The sequence below is a fragment of the Atractosteus spatula genome, chromosome 2, assembly GCF_055471065.1.
Source record: "Atractosteus spatula isolate fAtrSpa1 chromosome 2, fAtrSpa1.hap1, whole genome shotgun sequence".
Taxonomy (NCBI): domain Eukaryota; kingdom Metazoa; phylum Chordata; class Actinopteri; order Semionotiformes; family Lepisosteidae; genus Atractosteus; species Atractosteus spatula.
The window spans coordinates 11217026-11238613 of record NC_142707.1 but is presented as its reverse complement, the minus strand read 5'-3'; the positions used below and the strand labels follow the sequence as shown (position 1 = coordinate 11238613).

The 21588-nt window shown below is 37.6% G+C and overlaps 1 protein-coding gene across 3 annotated transcripts; it reads left to right on the top strand.

Annotated features, from left to right (window-relative positions):
• Positions 1–595: 595 nt before the first annotated feature.
• LOC148839225 (lysosomal membrane ascorbate-dependent ferrireductase CYB561A3-like) lies at positions 596–13989 on the top strand. 3 transcript variants are annotated; one of them, XM_088931088.1, is made up of 7 exons: positions 596–616; positions 1040–1144; positions 9037–9233; positions 9874–10082; positions 10719–10873; positions 11507–11675; positions 12438–13989. In XM_088931088.1, exons 3-7 carry the CDS (start codon positions 9047–9049, stop codon positions 12462–12464), a joined length of 747 nt encoding a protein of 248 aa, XP_088787214.1. In that variant the 5' UTR covers positions 596–616; positions 1040–1144; positions 9037–9046; the 3' UTR covers positions 12465–13989. The 3 variants fall into 3 exon arrangements, with proteins under 3 accessions (XP_088787214.1, XP_088787230.1, XP_088787222.1); XM_088931104.1 differs by lacking the exons at positions 596–616; positions 1040–1144 and adding an exon at positions 4856–5377; XM_088931096.1 differs by lacking the exons at positions 596–616; positions 1040–1144 and adding an exon at positions 4856–7659.
• Positions 13990–21588: the final 7599 nt, after the last annotated feature.

The window sequence follows — 21588 nt, the reverse complement described above, 5'->3', positions numbered from 1 at the left end:
TTGTCTGAGTGAGCTTTTCCCCGACCTCCAAAGACATACTGCTAGGGTTTCATTGGCTATGGTAAAATGCTTCTTTTGTGGCTCTGTTATGGGCTGGTATCCCCTCCAAGAGTAGGTGCACATTGAACTCAGCTTCTGTAATATTCTCTCATTTGCTGCCAGGCGCCGAAATTCCATTCTGAAAGGTTGACTGTTTTCATTTTGCAATTAACCTCTACTTGTCCCTTTATACATAGCACTGTTTTCATAATTAACAAACCGTAAGAGAATTAACTCACTAATATATATTTGCGGTGTGGCAACGTACAGTATGTGGTCTTCCGTACACCCCCCACCCAAAAAAGTGCCGCAAACACTGCAGTTCAGGTATTTCCGGAATTCGTTTTTTTAATTCTCCACTGCAAAGACAAATTGCAGTTCCAGCTTTTATGGGGAAACTCGAGAAATGGACCCGGCGTATTCGGATCTTTATGGAATTTACTGACAGAATTAGATGAGAACCTACGACTCCGTTTAATCTGGATTGCTGTTTTATTACACTTTCATGTCAGTGAAAACAAATCAGATCTGTTTCGGGACTGAATATACCATTTCTCCAGCATCAAACAGACACAAGGTTTGAAGTGACACATAAATGATGACTATAACCGATCATAAGAGATATAATATTCCTGTATTCCTTTAACTAAAAAAGGGGAAAATACACAAAACGTCTCTTATTATTGTTACCACGTATTTTAAGTAAAACGAACAGAACTGACAAACTTGTCATACAAACGTTTGCAAAATGGATGCTTTTAATGAAAAGGAATAGCTAAAAACGAACGTGGAAGAAACGTTTTATTGCTCTCTTGGCTGTGGAAGATGAAGTTATTATTCTCATTCGTTTATTATCCTTGGTTGTGTTGTTGTATTAATCCGTCTAGACCTGCGTGCACAAACTTCCGACATGTTGAATAACTTTTTTACTCAAGCTAAGTCATAGACACGTGGTATTTTGTGACCGCCTTGCGTAAACTTGCATTCCTGTGTTTTAAAGGGGCTACGTAATTTTTACTTTGGAGTTTATACAACACTCCATCCAGCGGGTGACTGCCGTTTACGAATTGTGCAAAACAGACAGCACACCATACTGCATTTCACAGTAAGTAATCTGCTTCTGTATTGTTGATCCTGTATTTTAATTTCTGTAGCATTCTTTTTAATATTTTAGATTCTGAAAACTTAACTTCGTTACAATTGTATATTTATACAAGGGTAAAATATTGAAATCTAAAGTGATTTCCTGGAAGACTACACAACAAGACATTGAAACAAAACGAGTCATAATGTTTGTGTTTAATTTCCTAGCTGAATGACTTGCTTCCTCATTCTAGAATCAGCAGAATCATCAATATAACGTTACTGTGGAGAGGTACAGTAGTATTGCAAATTGTACAGTCTCACGGATAGCACCTTGCGCCTGGTTATCAAACACCGAGTCAGCATAGATGTGACCTGATTGGACTGGCATTTCAGTTTTGTATTATGTACTGTAGGATTAAATATAAAATTAGAGATCACAGGATATATTTCCAATGGCACTACGTTGAAACTGTGGAATAATTAACTTGCATAAATAACAGAGAAGTGATGCACTTGAAACTATTCCTCACTATCTCACTTAATTGCATTTTAAAAACTACAGACAGACAGAAAATAGAAAAAAAACATTTGACTTGGCAAAGTTTAGGTGCTAATTGTATCCTGGAAATACCTTTTGTTAGATCTTACAATGTAAAAGATGCAAGGAAAAAAAAATTGGTGGTGTTGTTTTTTTGTGTTGTTGGATGCACAGCACTGATCTATTTTGAGCTGGATCAGCTGAAAGAACTGAAGGAAACCCAAAGCCTCAAATTTGTGGAGTAATCTTGGTCAGGCATCATGTCCTGTGGTCTACTAATTATGTACTGCATTACGTAGCAGTTGCAGTTGAGTTCTGGGCAATTATAAAATGTCCTTTTATAAGTTTGTGGACTAGTATTGAGGTATATTGCCACTGAGGTTTTGCCTTTAATGTTGGAAGCCACTTTCAGCTATGTCATCTCACTAAAGTATGACTAAATGGTCTGCAGCTGCCTTTGATGCATTTTATACAATATTTTTGCAATAAACACAAAACGGGTATATCATAGATATATGGATTGTTGATGCTCTTTCGACCAACTTCAATAAAGGACTTCAGAGCATCATGTAGAATTGAAGGAGAGAGGAATTACAGAAGATAGTTCTCCATTTGGATGGTTTGTAATTTTAGTGGTTTTCAGTTAAAGGTGGTTTTACATTTGAGTTAATTTTGGAAGTGCTTTGTTGTTACAGTGTAATTTATTACCCCAGCAAGACAAAGCGAGGTAGGCTGCGTTGACAGAAGGGTTACCACTAGAGGCCGCTAAAGTGCCAGATGCCAAAGACGTATGAAATTGTAATGGGATGTTCAGATGGGGCTTGTTGAAGGTGTGCCTTTGTTTTGCTTGAGGAGTCTTTGTAGAACAACTCTGAGACAAGCACACTTGACTGTCAGCAGTGGTAGTAGCTTCCATGCTTTATTTCCGATATTTTGTACTGAGTTTAGATACTATTTATTTCAATGAGTAGACAGATGTCAAAGGAAGTTAGGTTTTTCTTTCATGTTTGTTCAGAATAATAAAACCACGAACCAAATGGACCTTGTTATATCTTTGGGTGCAGAGTGTTATGTATGTGAAGGTGTTTTTGATCTCGAGCTTAGGCCCTCTGTAATTCATCTGGCAGGAGAGACCAGGACATGTTATGCCGAGAACATGTATTGTGGGCAACATACTGTACATGGACTTTTGTGGTAATATTGTATTCAGATATGCTCAGTTTCAAGAGGTAACTGCTAGCAATTGTTTCTGGCAAGTGTACTCAACCCACAGTAAACAAGTAATATAATCATGAAAGCAAGACAAGCAATTGTCAGGTTAACTTTATTTCAGCTTTCATGGGTACACTGTTATATCACCTCTGCCCTGCTTTTTTTATTTAAGCAGAGAATGATTATTTAGTTAAGTTTGCAAAGCTTCCATCATGCAATATATTTGTGCATTTTCAGATGCCTTTTCAGAAAACATGTGGGAAATAGGTGTGCTAGCGTGGAAGGCTGAAACAACAGCTGTGCATCAAAAGGACAACATAAGAGGAATTGCAAAGAAGAAATGAAACCAGTACAATACAGCTTTGCATTAATCCTAATACCTGTTTACCTTTTTCTTTAATAGTGAGGTGATGTTCTCTGTTTTTCAGTGCAGGCGATGCTGTGGTTTTGCTGTGATCAAGTGTACAGCAGGCATCAGTGTTAGTTAACCTCTGATTATTTGTGGAGTTCCATATCAATTTAAATGTCACGAGGTTTGCCTCCACTGCCAGTAGGTTGCAACGAGGTCTTTGTGAGCTACGACTGCCACATGACTCTGCAAATACTAACCTGACCACTTTTCTACGGTGTTACTTAACTCGAAATCTTGACACTTCAGAGTATAAGAGGGTGTGCCTCCTCTGACATACTACCCTGTCATGTGATCCTGTTCATTCCATAGGGGCAGGCAGTAGTCTTAACACTTTTTCGTGGTCACCTGCTGCTGACTGTGATGTTATCCACTGCTTGTTGGAGCTTGTATCCTCCCGGCTAGGAGATAGTGACTGTAAGTAAGTAGGATAACCAGAAAGTCAGACAGTCAGCAGCACTTCCATTAGGATTGCAGCCTGACAGTTGTAAAGTGGTGATGCCTAATATGTACAATATATAATTATGTGACATAACTTGTATTTTCACTAGTCTGATGCATGCCTGGGTTGTAGAAGCAGTTATGTATTAAAAAGATCCTTTCCTTAGCCTAGTCTAAAAATAATTATTGACAGCTTTTCAACTGAGAAGGAAGGTATAGTTCAAGCATGTAGCACTTCTATAAGCTAATGCTCTGCTTTCAAATGACTTTGTGAATATATCTTTGTGAATATCTTTCCTGAGTCTCCCTCATGATCACATTACACCTGAAACATCCTCACAAAATAATGCAATAAAGTTATGAAATGCTTCCACACCTATGGATTGCCTACCAGTATAACACTCTTCTGCATATGGTTGCATGTCCTGATCCAGGAGCCTGCCCTTTTCTGAGTCAGGGCATTTTAATGGGGTGGAAAGGTTCTTTTAGGTGCATTGGTGAGTGTTAGTAAGAGAATTTGGAAGCTGAACTTGGAGCTGGACTTGTGGATCTTTAGAAGCGAAGCCAGGAAGCTGAAGATTCACTTCCGAAACACTGCTAGATGGAACAAAACCTTACAAATAGATGGCCAATATTTATATTTATTAATAATTAATAATTAATTTAAACAACCATTTTATATACTTAATTATGCATGTATAATTAAATATAAAACACGATAATATAACAATAACCAAATTATTTTTAGTTGAGCTTGCATTAATGGGTTCTTTGAATTACAGTGGCCAGGTGGCAGTCACAGTTATGCCATGTAAACAGGAAGCAGGAGGCACAACAAAAGTGAGAAGACTACTGTAGTCCCTATGGAATGAACAGGATGTGCATTTAGGTGGGGAGAGGTAGTCTTCCAGTCCAGCTGTTCTTACAGGTGAATGATTCATAATTGTTCCAGTCAAGCCAACTATCCTGTAACCTAAGATTTTAGAAGGTTGAGCAGAAACTAGAGGGCTGAGCAGCCCTTGCTGGAATTGGGCTGTGCTGTTGGTGGCACTGAGCTTTGAGAATGCATTCGTGCTTACTTGCAGTGCAATTTGCTTTCTGCGCCTCGAGTGCTGGTTGAATAACTTTCCTCCACCCCAGCCAGCCACACTGGCAGCTGCCTGAGTGAATGAGGAAGCAGAATCAAATTTCGGTTCCCCGTCACCTGCCTCCCTCTTCCCTAGCGGGCCTGTTTGACTCGAGAGTGGTTGATTTCCGCCCATTCTGTCTCTCTTCATGCATGCTTATAAAGAAGGGAGAGCAGAGACTGGAGATGTTAATAGCGGCAAAGAGCTGACAGAGTGCAGACAGGGAGAAACAGAGTCCGTGGGTGAATGCGAAAGAGGAAGGCTGTGAGAGAGGGAGGCGGATTATGGGAAATAGGAAGCACCACAGAGAAGCAGAGTGACTGAGTGAGAGCAAGCAGGGGCGTTAGAAAGCAGTACCAGATAGCAAGACAAAGACTCCCTAACCGGAGGGGAATTTGTGTTGTGGAAGAGGAAGAGAAAACCAGACAGTGAATTCCGTGCCAAGAAAGAGAAGATACTTGAATGGGAGAGAGGTCCTGTGGAGTCTGAAGGGACTCTGAATTTCAGTGGAAAAGCAGATAAACCGTGTGAGTGAACAGCTGTCTTTTCTCAGATATTAGTTCACTACAATGTCTGTTTATTCTGGGGGAAGAGAAAGATTTTGGAAGTATATTTGCCAGGTTTATCTTGTCTTCTGCCTGAAGGAGAATTGTATATTCTGTTTAGATCACTGTTTTCTGAATTAAGGATTGCTGGATTTTCATCAGAATCTGAATATGAAATAGCTGTGACAGTTAAATTATTATTGTATGGTATTCACAACTAGACCTGGGTGTAATTCCATATTTCATGTGCAATTTTAATGTTGAAGTTGAACCTTGGCATTAGTTAATGTGCAACAGTAATAGTAGATCTTGGACAGGTAAATTCCAAACAGGCCCTTTCACCTCCCTAGCTTTCCATGGGGATTAAAATGCCTAACTGTTTTGATTATAGCACATTATATGTTTATGCATCATATGATGCATATGATAGTGCATCATATGTTTACCCAATTTATTTAATCTATTTGGCATTTATTTAATCTAAATAAATTTGCATTGACAAGAAATTGACTATCCTGTAGTTCTCGTAGTCTGATGATCTTAACAATTCTGATCTGCTGTAAATTGCAGTTTGATCATACTGTTATGACTATGGCTGACTATGGAAGTGTCTCTAAGAATCTAGATATAATGGGTAATACCTGGCTAGTATCAACATTTCCAGCTTCAAAGCAAATGGATGTTTGACCAAGAGGTTTGGCTGTGTAGGGAGTCCAGATTCAGTGATCACAGCAATCATAAAGTTTACCTTGGATTACCTTAGTCAATTTAGTTCTGTGTAATTGATTAAGTGTCAGTTAACAGTACAGGAACAGAGAATAAAAGGGGGAGACAAGAGGGGGAGGAGAAAAAAGAAGATATTGAAGATGAGAGTTCTTTGTCCAGGATCACCCAGAAAAAACAGACTGGAGCTAAGTATATGAACCGTTAAGAGAGCCTGCTATTCTGTAGGTAGCTTTTAGGGAACTTTGACTTCCAGTGTTACCAATCCCTCGGTTAAAAATTGCTTCTTCTTGTTATTGGGTACATTTTTAGAACAGGGGGATAGTTTCGCAGTTTTGTGGCATCCGGTTTTACAGAGAGAGATTTCTTCTTTGGGTCTTTGTAGGCATTTTAGAAGAGTTTGAATAATTGGTAACAGTCTGGGATTTTTCTGGGTCGTTAGGCTGTTAGGTCTCCAGGATGTTTTATTTGTAAATTTGCATACTTTGTAACCTGTGTGTTGTATGTTTATGTTGTGCGTAGATTAATGTGTGTATTATTAATAAATATTTAACTAAGTGTGTCTGAATTATTACTCTTTTCACCAATGCTGTGCCAAAGAACAAAGAATATGCGTGCCTCTAACTAAACCAGCCATAGATATATTATTGGTGAAATCATTTACAAGTTGAGGGTTATGATTATTTTATGTATTGATTAATCCGCTTGGTCATTTCCTGATTCTCCCCTTTTTTGCAATACCTGATTTGTAACAATACTACAACAGTGTATTACTCTTTAGTGATTTTCTTTACTATTTAATTTACTACAGCAGTTGGATTAGCGCTAACGGTTGAAACTGAAGCCAACCCAGCCAAAGGCTGTGTGGGAAATTACTGCAGTAGTATAATAAGCCCATATTAGAAGAGCAGCATTTACTGTATATGAGACAGTACAATACAACAAAGAAAATTAAAAATTCCCCTTGGGTCGTCCACTCCTCATGTGAACGTGTACATGAAGTATTTGTTCTCTTCCAATTGTATAAACAATAGACAATAGATGTGATCATGTCATGTGGTTTTAGGCCTATTACAAGTGCTCTTATACTCTTGTAACTGTGTTTTTAATGTCTCATATGTTCTGTGCTGTATGTGTTTGTTGTTTTTTAGCAGTGGTTCCATTTTCTCGCAATGTGGACTAAGTCTTTAAGATAAGACAACTCATTTGTATTTACTATCAAGAAATGTAAAGCAGCCAATTAAAAATTGACTAATGCATTTTGGGTTATTGTATGTACAGTATGTTGTACTTAAGTAAATATAATGATTTGTATAATTAAGACCCTCAAACCTTATGAACACCTGTATCGTGGACTCATATAGGTTTTCCAGTGCAAGCAATGTGATATTAAGACATATTTAGATAAAGCAATAGCACTGATGCTCAAAGATGAAACATCATCCTCAGTCCAGATTAATATGAACTTTCCAGTAAAGCTACTGAAGAAGACTTCACCACAATGCTCTCTTCTGGAAGAATAATTCATTATTAAGGCTGGTAAGACAATTTAAACCAACATTTTGTGAAAAAGTGGATTTAAAATAACATTTTTCAAGCTGTACCATTCACTTTAACATCTAAACTATCCACCCATTATCACAGAATCTGGGTGTGCTGGGAAGGGTTGTGTCAACCTGGAGTTTATCCCAGGAGATAAGAGGTGGAACAAAGTACAAGTCTTCTCTCACCCTAGACAGGACTCCAGTGGATCACAGGGTTGTGGAGAAAGGAAAAAATTAAAACAACCAAACCAGTCCCTGGAATTGAACACAGGTTCTGAGACCCATGGGACAGCAACACTATTTACCATCCCACTGAGTATCACACTATAAAAATAATGTTGAAAAACAATGCTCAAATACTAGAGTAATTAGAGTATGAAAGTGGTGCATTGAATAATTTGTTTAATTTGCACATTTGTTTCTGACTTTTTGTCTGTAGTTGAGATCTAATTGGATTTTAAGATGCATGTTACACTGAGATCTTCAGGATTTGTCCTCAATCATGACCCTTGTCAGAATGACACAGCGATTCTTTGATGCTGAAGCCAGAGCTTTCTGACTGACCAAGGGGATTTAGGGAAATTGCCCTTACTAATCAGGGGATTTAGGGAAATTGCCCTTACTACTCAGGGCTCAAGGCTTGGCATGAACAGGCTGGTGTTTAAGCCACACACTGACTCTTAGTAACTGTCTGCTCTTGCAAAGTGTGACACAGTATTAATGGAGTTTCATGCCTGGTTTGGAAGTTATCCAGTCCTCTGAAGAAATGTACTGTATTCCTTACTCTTTTTAAGAAATGAAGTAGGAGATCCATAATGGGCCATAGCCACAGCCATAATTTTCGTTGCTTCGGGAAATAAGGATACAGATTTCATTATACAGTATGAGGATGAAGTGCAACATACATGTATATTATGGCTTGCACATATTCAAGATCACAATATTATTGCTTAATTATGTTGTGGGAAGTATTACAGTAATTGCTGGAGTATGTTAACCTAGCCAAATAAAACAACAAAATTAAAACAAGATAAAAATTATCTCTGTCAGTAGCTGCAGCAATCAATTTCCTCCTATTAGGTGTTAAGAGAAGAAGTAATAAACTTAAAGAACAGGATGAAAAACACCCGTGTGAAACAAGCCAACCTTGGTCACATACCACAAGAAGCTGTGCTGTATAAAAAGGTTGAGAATCCCTAGTGTATTGTCTATCTGGTGGGGAAGTCTTAGCACTTTATTGCTGTGCATACTGATCTCAAGTAAAGGATAAAACTTTTCGGATCATTTTCTGCACAGACCCGCTGAACCATCTACTGTGAAACGCTTAATTGACGTAAACTCTCTCCCTCTCCTTTTTCTTATTCCCTTCCAGGTGGTGCACTATGAGTTCTGTACTCTCCTTCTATGTGTCCTACCTGCTGTGTCTGTGCCTGGGTTTCTTGTGTGTGGTTTTTGTGTCCTACTGGAACTCAAAGTGGCGTGGGGGTTTCGCCTGGGATGGCTCAGGGCAGCAGTTTAATTGGCACCCTGTGCTGATGGTGACTGGGCTGGTTGTGGTATATGGCAATGGTGAGTCAAGGATGTTTAACCTTATCTTACTGTGTTCGGGAGATCGCCAAGAATACCTGATCTGGGAACAAATGCTGTCTTTAGTTGTATTAATTAGAAGAGAACTATCATGCAAGTCTCATAAAAAAATACTAATTTATGTGGTTGATGCTTTTAACCAAAGTTACATTTGCACTTATTTATACAGCTGGAAATTTAAGCAATGTTGGTGAAGTAAAGTTCAATGGCACTTGTACTTTGCCCTACTTCAAATTTGACCCATAAACCTACCAGTTATAAACAGTTTGCTGTGTATTTTATCCTAATATAATTATTGGTCGTTTATGTGAATCAGAACACTTTCTCATTCTCATTTATCACATTATTTTGTTAAAGATTAATGTATCTATTATAGCATTCTAATCTAAAACCATATATCAGTTGTACATTAAAATGAACACCCCCAAAATATCAGAATAGTTTTATTTCCCCACAGTGCTTCTGAACGTCACTGGTCTTCTCCTTGATTTTCTGCCTGACGACGGAAAGGGGTGGTGTTTTTTGCTCCAGCTTTTCAGGACTGCTTGATAATGTCAAATCATATAATCAGTTTGACTCCCACTCTCCTTGTTTGCCCTTTCCCTCTATTACTGCACTACAGCGGCAGTTCTCTACCGAATTCCCCTTACCTGGGGTGAAAATAAGTTGCCCTGGAAGCTGCTTCATGCTGTTCTGATGTTCCTGGCACTGCTCCTGGCTGTGCTGGGGCTCTGCGCGGTTTTTGACTTCCACAACAAGCAAAGTACCCCCAACCTCTACTCTGTGCACAGCTGGGTGGGCATCTGTACTGTGGTGCTTTTTGCAACTCAGGTAAGGACACTGTTACTGTCTTTGGTATACCTACAGTACAGTAGTTGCACTGTAAGTAAAGAAACCAGTTGGTCTTGATCAAAGGGATGTTATACAGTTTAAAGGACTGATTCGATTTGTGGTTAGTAAAACAAGATCAATTTATTTAAGCATTTAAAAACCTGCACCGTGCTGACTAAAGTCAACACAATGACCACATTCATGTTCAACAATGGATCAAAGAAAATATGAGGAACTTGTGATCTCTTCTTCTTTTTACTTATCTGCATTTGACATGCCTTTAAGTCCAGAAATTGAGCCATTTTGTCCTATGCAGATTTCAAGTTAATTTCCCTAACAATCTACTTTTTAAAAAATTCAATTAACAATGCCTATAAAAATATTCCTTTCAGGTACAAGTTGATCTTGTTTCTCCTTAGTCTCCTGGAAGAGAAATAACATCTTTTTGATTGAGGGTATGAGCAAAACAGAACTTAGTGTTTTAAAAGCTGTCTTGTAAATATGTGCATAATGTAATTTTTCAAAATATTTCCCTAATGATTTACTTTGCTCCAAGTTCAGGCTTTTTTTTTCTAGGTCCTCTCAAAGCCCAGTTTTAATTTTTTGACTCATTATTGTCTTAATCTTCACCAACAGTGGGCTCTGGGTCTGTGCACTTTCCTGCTGCCCTGCTCTCCCTTAGATCTCCGCAAGTTTGTCAAGCCATTGCATGTGTGGATGGGCAGTGCCATTTTCATTCTGGGTATTATTTCCTGCATCTCGGGCATCAACGAGAAGCTCATCTTTTCTCTGTAAGTGATGACTTTGCCTAGAAGCAGGAAACACCTGAAAGTCATTGTGCGACATCAGTGTTTTTATTTGTGAACTTTGCATAGTCTGATTTTGCATCTCATAGTCCTTTAAAGTAAAATTGAGAGTTACTTTGGATCTGCTCTTATTACAATCTTGGTGTGAACAATTGGCAAGCATTGCTCGGGCTTAGCAAGTTCAAAGTTGTTGTAACTTCCTCAGGTCACCATTGACAAACAATCCCTGTCCTGCGCTCAGCTCTTGTATACCCTATTAGTGAGAAATGTATCAGAATGTCTCTAGACATTGCAGATGACTGGACAATGCTTCGGAGGATTGATTGATATAAAATACATGTATCCTCCAAAACAGAAAGCAAGGAAGGTTAAAAAAAGATCCAATTCTAGTTTGGGTTTTGGGCATTAGAAAATAGGGATCAATCGGTATCAACATTAAATCTACTATCTTTATTAGATTTTTTGTTGCCAATATATTACCAATATTGTTCTACATTATTTTTTAAAAGACCAAGTACCAGGGGTCAGAAAATATCTTTCTATGCAATTGTGAAATAGATTCTAAATCCCCTGTGTGTGAAACTGAATTATATTTTGTTATCTGGGTTGACTCACTAGGAATAAGAGTGGAAACAAGACTCAGCCATACTCCACCCTGCCCCCAGAGGCTGTTTTTGCAAACTCATTGGGCATCTTGATTGTTGCTTTTGGAGTAGTGGTCCTGGGTATTCTGTTGAAACAGTCATGGCGTCGACCAGAGTCAGGGCCTGAAGATGACAGCTCAAGGGTAAGTGTGAAGTGGCCTTCTGGCTCTAAAGCACACATAGTGCCATACATCCACTTAGGCACATTGTATTGTTTGCTTTCAATTTGAATACAATTAATCTAACATTCCATTTACCGTGGATATACAATGTTTTTCCATCTATGTGCAGATCGGCTCATTCACTGTATACAAGGTAGAGCAGTTTTAAAAGGCTGTAATTATTTGCCCACTGGTATTTCCAATATAGTTAAGAATTATTACTTTTAAAGAGCAACTAATGGGGTTATGAAAAAAAGTTTTATGTATCAACACATGTGCACTTAAGATCTTGAATCTTAAATATAAGTCCATTGCACACATTTTCAAGATGCCAGCATTAGTTTGGTCTGGGACAACGCCCATGATGCAGTGAAAAATGTCTGGAGATGTGCCAGACAGGCGTCTCACACCACATGTAGCATGTCTTTCCGTTGCCCCAGTTACAAGTCAGTACCTTGACAGTAAGTGTAGCGAACTGAAATGGTGGAATTTAAAAATGTGTTACAATTACAGAAACCTTTCTTGAACAGCTGCACCACCATGTGGAGACATGCGGCGGTGTGTTTTTTGGAACACTGCTGTTTGGTCTTTGTCTGGGAATATGTTTCTTTATCAGGTTTCCGAATTCTGTTTTTAACATGATTCTAGATTTTTTTTTATTGGTCCTAAGTGTCATCTTTGCTCATTAAGGATGTTGTCCACTTTAAGTACTATAGTTTGTGACTTGTTTCTTTTCCTTCTCAGCCACTACTGCATGAAGAGAGACAATAGCTAAGGAATGGAATGAAATTATTTCCTGGACAGCTCTTACCGCACAGATGTCCCTTTTGTGAACATTGCACTCAGGTTTAGGAGCATGAATCCTTCCTTCCTACACGGTCTCCTGCCTATATACCCTCTGTTTTAATCCCATTCCCTGCTACAAGATACAGACACTGTTTTCTTCATTTTTATAAATCAAGACAGTAGGTGCTCTTAACGAGGTCATTTAAACAGAAGATAGCTGTTAATATTCGTAAGTAAATTATCACAAAACTAACGAGAAATTGGGATATCTAGCATGATATTCATAATACAGAGCTATGACAAATACAGGACAAATACACAGTTAGCAGGGTCTGGATAAATGTGTTGCTGTTGGATGAGTGAATACAGTGTATTTCTATACAGTACATGGCAAACCAGAGTAAATCTCTAAGTTAGAACCATTTTATTTTTATATAAATGATCACTAGTATATAATATATAAAGTGGCTATCAAACTTTTTCACCCCCTTGGGTTTTTTTACATTTTAATGTGTTGCAATAGGGAATCATTATGTAATTAATTAGGATGTTTTGCAAGAAGGCATTTCGGAAACTGTTAGACCAAGTGGAAGAAGATTCCATTTGATGAGACCAAAATTGACCTTTTTGGCCTAAATGCTAAGTGCAATGTTTAGTGCAAGTGTAATCCTGAGAACACCATCTCTACCATGATGACGTATGGTGGTGGTAGCTTCATGCTACGGGGATGCTTCACTGTGTCAGGGACTGGTAAACCTGTGAAGATGGAGGGCAAAATGGGAGCAGCAAAGCACAGAGAAATCCTGGAGGAAATCCTTTTGCAGTCTGCATGACATCTGGGACCTGGGAGAAGATTAACTTTCCAGCAGGGTAATCGATCTTGACAAGGTGGCACGACTCAGTCCATCTGCTCGGCTGTAACATCTTGCCAAGGTAGAAATTGCTGACTATGATTATCCCAAAACCAAGCTGCCAGAACAGCCTAGCTTAGCCTTCAACATACCAATAGTACAAAAGTATTGTTCTCTTACTTGGGGCATGTTTGTTTTTATCCATATTTTCTTTATTTATTTTCCCCATGTTTGACATTCAGCTGATTGAATTACCTTTGCCCAATCAACTCTTTCACTAATGTGGAGATTTAATGCTTACTTTAATGTATCCCGGACACCTGTAACTGATCAATTAATGCCAAAAACTGTTAATAACTAAAAATCTTGAAAAGTGTATTGATACAGGAAATGTATGGGGAAAATGTTCCAAGTCTGACTTGGAACTAAAAAGTATTTCAGTACTACTGAAAAAGGAAAGAGTGAATTGCACTTTTGAAGATAGACACCCTCTATGATGATGCAGAATTTGCTCATTAAGAAGCTTTTTACTCATGTAACATACATATATTGAAATGGTTTTTAAGTATAATTTGACTTGGTGTCATTAAAATACTGACCTCTAAATGTTCAATAAATGTATTTTGATTATAAGAAAAGACCAGTGTGCTGCTTTACTGTATCACTCTGCCTGTCTCTGACTGTTTCTTCATTTGCTTGGAGTTATGTTTTACTTGTATTGTAATGTGGTGTGTTTAATAAAATTTGATCTGCGAATAAGCTGGAGTTCAGTAATAACCACCAATCTGAACTCTAAAATAATTTAAAAGTGGTCGAGCCACTGCAATAAATATGTCTTTATCAGCGATATTAAAGAAATCAGATCATCTGAGTCTTCATCTGTTTTTTGACAGACTTCAGTTATTCATACAATGGTGAGGCACTGAGGCGGTATGAACAAAACATAAGTAGAAAAACTTTATATTAATGAAAATTGTAGTTTTTGATTGTTTTCTAGGGATATTAGAGTGAAGGAAAATTAAAAGGGTTAAATGTTAAATTGTTTAAATGCTTTTTCTTTATTCTAATATGATTTCAAGAACATAACTGCTAATCTAGAAACAACATAATTGAAAGTAACACAGCGTCATTAAAAGTATCTTATTATTATTATTATTATTAATATGGTTGAGAAAAGGGAATGAAGTGTGATTACAGAAAAAATGGGAAGTTGACATATTATGCAGTTTATACAGAGGTTTCTGAACACACATTTCATTTGGCAAACCAAATATGCTAAGAAATGTAATTTTTAGCTTTTAAATTATGCTATTGATTGATAGTGTTTAGCATTTCCAGTGGTTAAGGATTTCATCTTAATTTTGGGGACCTATCAAGCTTTTAATCAGCAGGCAGCATTCTTTCATATGTCAAAGTGTAATCATGTGTTTAGAAAATCAAGAAAAAGGAATTGGGGAAGCTCTTATAACAAAAGATGGTCTTACTTTTTTGTTCCAAAGTTACTTAAGTTCCAAAGGCTGTTTTCTGGCTGTCAAATTAAACATGCCTTTTGATTAATAAAGCAAGAGATTTCAACTTCATAGGATCTCAAAAGCAAAGAGTATCTACATTTACCCAGGCTGTCCTTACCCAGGCAAATTCTGAGAAAAGGAGTTTGTTTCTCATCTGTGAACTCTTCACCTTTCTTAACTTTCTGTCTCTGGTGTCACTGTCTTACAATAAAACAATTATACCTTCAAAATGTTCCAAACATCCAAAAATGTTTTAGTTGATACTAGATTTGATTATGATGTACTGTAATAGAGCAGATTGATCAATGTTAAGAATCATGTGGAGCTTAACTGTTTTTTTAAAAGCCTGTGCAAATGTGTTATAAACTTGGCATTATTATGAAGAAATCTGCTCAACTTAGTAATCTGTTTTTCTTTCTTTGTTTCTGGAAAGTTCCTTTTTGGTTGTTCTTAATAAAAAACAAAAAGATTAATTGTAAAAATTCAGGAGGGTAGCTGCGTCAGCATGCATAGGCTGCAAAGGAACAAGTAATAGGTTTATTCCATGCTGAAAAAAAGAAGAGAGAAAACACAACGTTTCGGCAGTGGAGCCTTCTTCAGGTGTGAGAGAGACAAGGCAGTGGGCAAAGGTAATGTAGCGGGAGAACAAAGGCTGGGAGGGAGGAGGAGTGAGAGGCGGGAGCAGGGGACAGAAAGAGAGGCCAATCAAGAGGTGTGAAGTCAAAATAGGTGTAGAAAGGTGTGAAATGAAACTTCCAATGAATGGAGAAAATTTAAAAGAAGAGTAGTCTATCGTTAAGAGAAGGGGGAATGTGTGATCCTAGCTGCAGGATAAGTTTGGTTTCGGTAGTCTTTCTGATGTATGAGTTCGAAAAACCGTCTTTGAGAACACAGATGGAGAGATTAAAGTGGTCGTGGCCGTCAGAGGTGAAATGAGAAACAATAGGCTTGGAGAGATCTTTAATCTTCACAGCCCTGGTATGTTCTCTGAAGCGGTCTCCGAGTCTCCTTCCTGTTTCTCCAATGTAGATGGCTGGGCATTTACTGCAAGAGATACAGTAAATAAGGTTGCTGGAGGTCCAAGATGCCCTCTGGGTGATGCGGAATTGTCCTGAGGGGCCTTGAATGAGTGTGGTGTTGGATGTATAGTTGCAGGTGAAATAGCGAGCTCTGTTGCAAGCGAAAGTGCCTGGTGTGGATGGTTGCTGAGGGTGGTCAAGGGAGCTGTGAACAAGAAGGTTGCGCAGATTAGGTGCTCGGCGATATGAGATGATGGGGCGGTCAGAAAAGAGGGCCCCAATGGAGGGATCATCCTGTAGGATGGAAAAGTTGTCGTTAATAGTCCTGGGAATAGGAAGTGTCAATAACACTGCTGGGGTATCCTCAAGGCTAGATTGAGGATACCCCAGGTTGATGTCTAGAAACGGAAGAGAAGTGGAAGATATGTTAACCGTATATTTGAGGGACGGGTGGAAGTTGGTGAAATGGTGCAGGAAGCACTCAAGCTGATCGTTGGAGCATGTGGCGGCACCAACGCAGTCATCAATATCTCGCTTGTAGAGGTCAGGAACCTGTTTAATGTTCAGATGAAAAAACATTGCTCAACCCTCTGTTTGCGGCACCATGTCCAGTAATTCATTGCATTATCCCTTTAAGGTTTTACAGTGACAGCCTGCAACAAGCAAAATTACATACAGTATCACACTCTGTCACCTGCTAGATAATTTATGAAACTGCAGCTAAAAGTGAATTAATTGCTTTCCAACTGTGCATTTTATTGATTAATCATGAAACATTTTATTTCATTTTTGGGAGACAGCGCAATTAATCATTTAAAAATTATTTTCATTTTCATAGGGACATTTTTTCCCCAATGAAGCAATATGTTGAAAATATGAATATTATAATAATACAGATAAAGATGTTACTGTACATAAATAAATATCAATGTAAAAACCTATGATTATAGCAAGATTACTGCATACCTAGGACTTTTTTACACCCAGAAGAAACGTTACTGGATAACAGCCACATTTGGGTTATTAACTATGTATGGAATAGTAATTTTAGCCACCAACATTAATATATAATTCTGATGTTTTTTCTCGTTCATGCAGTCTTACACGGTTTTCAGCATCAGAATGAAAATTGAGATCTTTGAGACAAAATTAGAATGCTGAAGAGGACAGTGGAAAGGATTTATCCCTGATGAATGTCAGTATGAAAATTAGCTTTCATGCATTTCTTGTTTTTCTTTTAATAGTTTTTAAATAAAGTGAAGAATAATGTCTGCATTTGGCATAAAACTGTCAAAGCAGAATAAATATTTTTTAAATATTTTTTTAAGCCTAATTCAAACCAGAGGAAGGAGTGACATAAACCATTCCCTGAAATAAGATCACCGGAAGATTCCCCATTAATGGTGATGGCTGAGCTTTAGGGTGCTATAGGATAAAAGAGCACAGCTCCAGAGAGATTAACGGCATCATATCGAATAGCTTGAGGCAGAGCAAGAAAGACTACGTACACGAGGCAATGAGAAATTCTGTCAAAGAGTTGGAGTGCACAGAGAATACTTCATTGCTTTCCCGAGTGGATTTCATGAGAGTGCTAAAAAAATCTATATTTTACTTTAATTTTCTTTGAAGTCTCTTCTCTGAGATTTATGTCAAGAACAGACCTCAGTTGTGCTCCCTGATCACCAGCAGTACTTCTCAATGCTTCATTTTGAAGTAAAACTTGAAAGAGGATGTTTTGAATTCTCATAGTTTTGGACACCTCGGCAGCATTGCCAAAGGGGCCATCAACCGTGACAAAATGGTTCTAACATGAACATCACATTTACAATATACTGTTTACTATATATAACGTATAAGTATCACTGGAGTTATTGAAACATTATGGAAAAAAGAGGTTGCAGGCTGATCATTTTCCATATAACTGGTATACAGTATTCCTAGAAGGGAAACTACTCCACTGTTGAAACACAGCTCTACCAATACAAAGCTTACACTCACAGGACAGTTTCTATGTCTTTAAAGGATGATCTCTTTGTATAGAGAGCTATGAATTTTTTAATGTTATTCTCTTAAATTCTTCAAACAGTGTGTTAGCGTACAACACTCTTGCCACAGTTGCATAGTAAGAGCCATCACGCTTGATATTGCAGTGATGGTAATGGGCTGTGATGGTGATGGTGATCATTCTTCACAAAAGCAAGAGCCTTGTTCAAAACCCCACCCTCCCAACTCTGCACTGGACAGATCACAGCCCTCTCTGGCGTGACATCTACCCAAACTGTCCCATCATTGACACAGACTACACCTGTCTTGAGTTGTACCCGCAGTATCATTAGGCCAGCCTTTGGGGATGCAAGTCTGAAGAAATTCTTGCTGATCCACATTCATAAGTATTGTAACTTTTTTATCCATTTACAAAGATGGATGCGAGCAGTTAGGAGACCTCTCACTCAGAGAGTAAGGGTTTTTGTTGTGCTATTGTGAGCTGTGAAGATTGATTAAAAAGGTTTTCAGTTTGAGAAGTAATTTATTACTTATTGATGTTTGAAATGTTTGCTCAAGTGTCACTTAAATATAAAGTGTATAAATGTATTCACATAGATTTCTATCCTGTCATTTACTGCATTTTTTGTTTCTTCCTAAAGTCTAAGTCCCAAACTTATATAAATCAAATCCACATTTCAGATTTCTGGCTACCTGGATATAGATTTTGAACAAGCAGCAGAAACCAATCCTGTCAGAATTTCTCCTAAGATACTGTATACTGTGTGTACAATACATTTTAACTCCTGTCTAGTCTTTCATATATAAATAACAGGTTCTGTTTGGTTATTCATGCTCCTTTTTTAACATGAATGTGACAATATGACATTTCAAATTATCCATGAATATTGTATTTTTTCATTTTCTAATAATGTAAGCAATCTTTTCTGGATAACCAGAGGGCTTAAGTAAAGAAGCATAGGAAATTCTATTATACTGAGCTATCCCTAACTGTGAGTTGAGATTTCCATCCGGAGTTCAGTTGGAGTCAAAAAGCTTTCTGCTGAGCTTTCTGCTGTTGCTACATTAGTAAGAAACCTTTACATTTTCTGTCCTGTTTTATTTCCAAGGTAGGCTGTATATAGCTGTCTGATGCACAGCAACTCATTGGGTTCTCAGGGGGGACCCACTAGTATGAAGATATCCTGTAATAATTTTGTACCCTCAATGTATAATAAATGGTTTTCACATAAATTGTAGTTATTCATGCAAGTCTTGCTCTTTCCCTCATGAATCCTTCATGCATGGCTTTCATTTGCTGTTTGAGTCTTTCCCAGCACATTACTGTAGTAGTATTGGTCATAACAACATTACATACATATCTTTACCAGCAAAAACAGCTTTTTTTTATCTTCTATGTACCTGAAGTTCAAGAAAACTAAGCGTGCTTATTGTTTTCAAACTTTTTTTCTCTCTAGCCAAACAAATTTAAAGTTTCAGTAATACCATAAATCTGTAATACTACTAAAACCCAGTTACTTTCAAGTTATTCCATTCACCAGTTTAATTTTAATGAGATCACAACCTTGAAGTCTGAACGCCTGTTGTCCTGATGATTGTATTGGTACTGGTATGGACTTATAAGGATTCCACTTTGACTGATGAAGAATTCATTTCTTTTTCTTTGACAATGGTAATCCCTGCTCCGATGAATTCCCACTTAAAATCTTCTAACATTTAGAATTGCCCTCAAGGCTTCCAGTTTTTTTATTATATTTCATTGGAAACTTACTGTAGTTAATGGTGTCCCAGAGAATCTCAAACAGATTAATTCAACATAGAAAAGATCATTTAATCTTTTTCCAGTAAGAACTGAGCTAGTCTGAGAATAAGATGTAAATTGGATATTAAGCAGGCCATAAAGTGTGGATTCCAGTTTCATGAAAGTGGTTTCAAAACAGAATTAAAATAGTTCTTCAGCTTCCAAAGAGTGTTGCTGCAGTTCGCTGTGCTGTTTTGACAAAATGATCTAGGAGAAGTGACATAACTCTTAACAGTCTACTCTGTTTCAAGTCTAGTATGGTACTATGTGTTTGCCAGGAGCATCTGAGATCATAAACACATTTTCCAACTAGAGAAATTGAAGAGCACACCTACAGATGTCCTAAGATTGAATTCCTCTCTTCTTCCAACAGCTATAATATAATAATAATAACAACAACAACAACAACAACAACAACAAACAATTAGACTTTTCACACATATGAGAAGTTCATAGCACACATATAGCAAGTTTAACTATAGATGTTAAAATCTTTAAAGCAGTAAGCATATTCAGTTAACTTACATAGGAATGCATCATTACACATGCTGTACAATAGGCCTGCCCAAGTGATTTGTGGATTGTCAAAATGCTCTATTCCAGTTACTGTAAAAGTAACTTCATTTACAAATGTACAATATTTCACCATATTGTCTCTTCCCCCTTCCATTTGGAGAGATTGCCTTGATTTTTTCTTGTTGGAATTTAGTCTTCTTCTCCCATTTTAACTCTTAAAAAGTTAATACAACAATTCAGTTAAAATGAATAATAAAATGATATATTTTGCATCAAACAAATGTGTTTTTGATGGAAATTGATTTATTTTTCCTATGGTTACTGCACATGATAAATTGCTTTCTGATGTCTGACTACCTGGTTTGTACCACAAACATCAGTACTCTTTTTAATTCATATACAGTAGGCCTGAAGCTTAAATGAAGTTCAGCATTATTAATCCTAGTGCAAAAGATACGCTTCTTTTTTGCAGTTCATAACACTGATGTAGAATAACAATGAGGTTCATTAGAGATGACAGGAACAAGCCCTATTCAACGATTCTTTTACTAAAGTACTGTTGGATGATGTCCTGGTGCATTGTGAATTACTAATCTTGAACATCTAATTGTAATTGACCAAATATGTTGAGCGCAGCTTGAGCTCACAGTCACAGCATGTGCCTGTCGGTAAAGGGGTTTACTGAGCATAAATTTCAATGCAAACTGGGACAGAAGCTTTCAGTCAATGATCCCTGTTGTGTTTTAATGAACTGAGACTCTGGGGCAGACAATTCAGATTGGGATAACAGATAAGTCTATGTTTACTGGCTTGGTAGATTCTGAATCCCCCCCTTAACTCCCCTGACGAAAATGTTTCCGCAAAACAATCAAGTCAAAAACTGAGATCTCCCAAACAAATCATTATTCATCCCACAGAGTGTTTATTCAAAGTAATTAATTGAGTTAATTAGGGGTGATACATGCACCAATGACTGCTGCTTCAGAGCCATTTACAACAGGGACGTTTTACATCTCAACCAAAAGACAGAGGATAAGAAGGTCACGAAAATAACTCAATTAGTGAAACAACCCAGTCATGTAAATGTGTGCAGTAAACTGTCTTACTTGAAGAACATGTCATGGGTTTACAGGGTCCTCCTGTTTTAAAGTTTTTGAGCGGCCAAGCTTGAATTCGTGCATGACTGAGTTTCAAATTAGCTTTAAGTAAGCCTCAGTAAACTTTCCATGTCTGAAGGGAACGCACTATGTGTTAAAAGAGGTAATAGTTTCATGCAGGGAACTCATAAAAAAATCTCAGTAATGTATTAAACATATCCCCCATTACATTTTCTTGTGAAGCTGATGCAGTAATAGAGACTGTCTTTATCTATGTCTCATGAGCAGCTTCTATTTCTTAACAGGATAT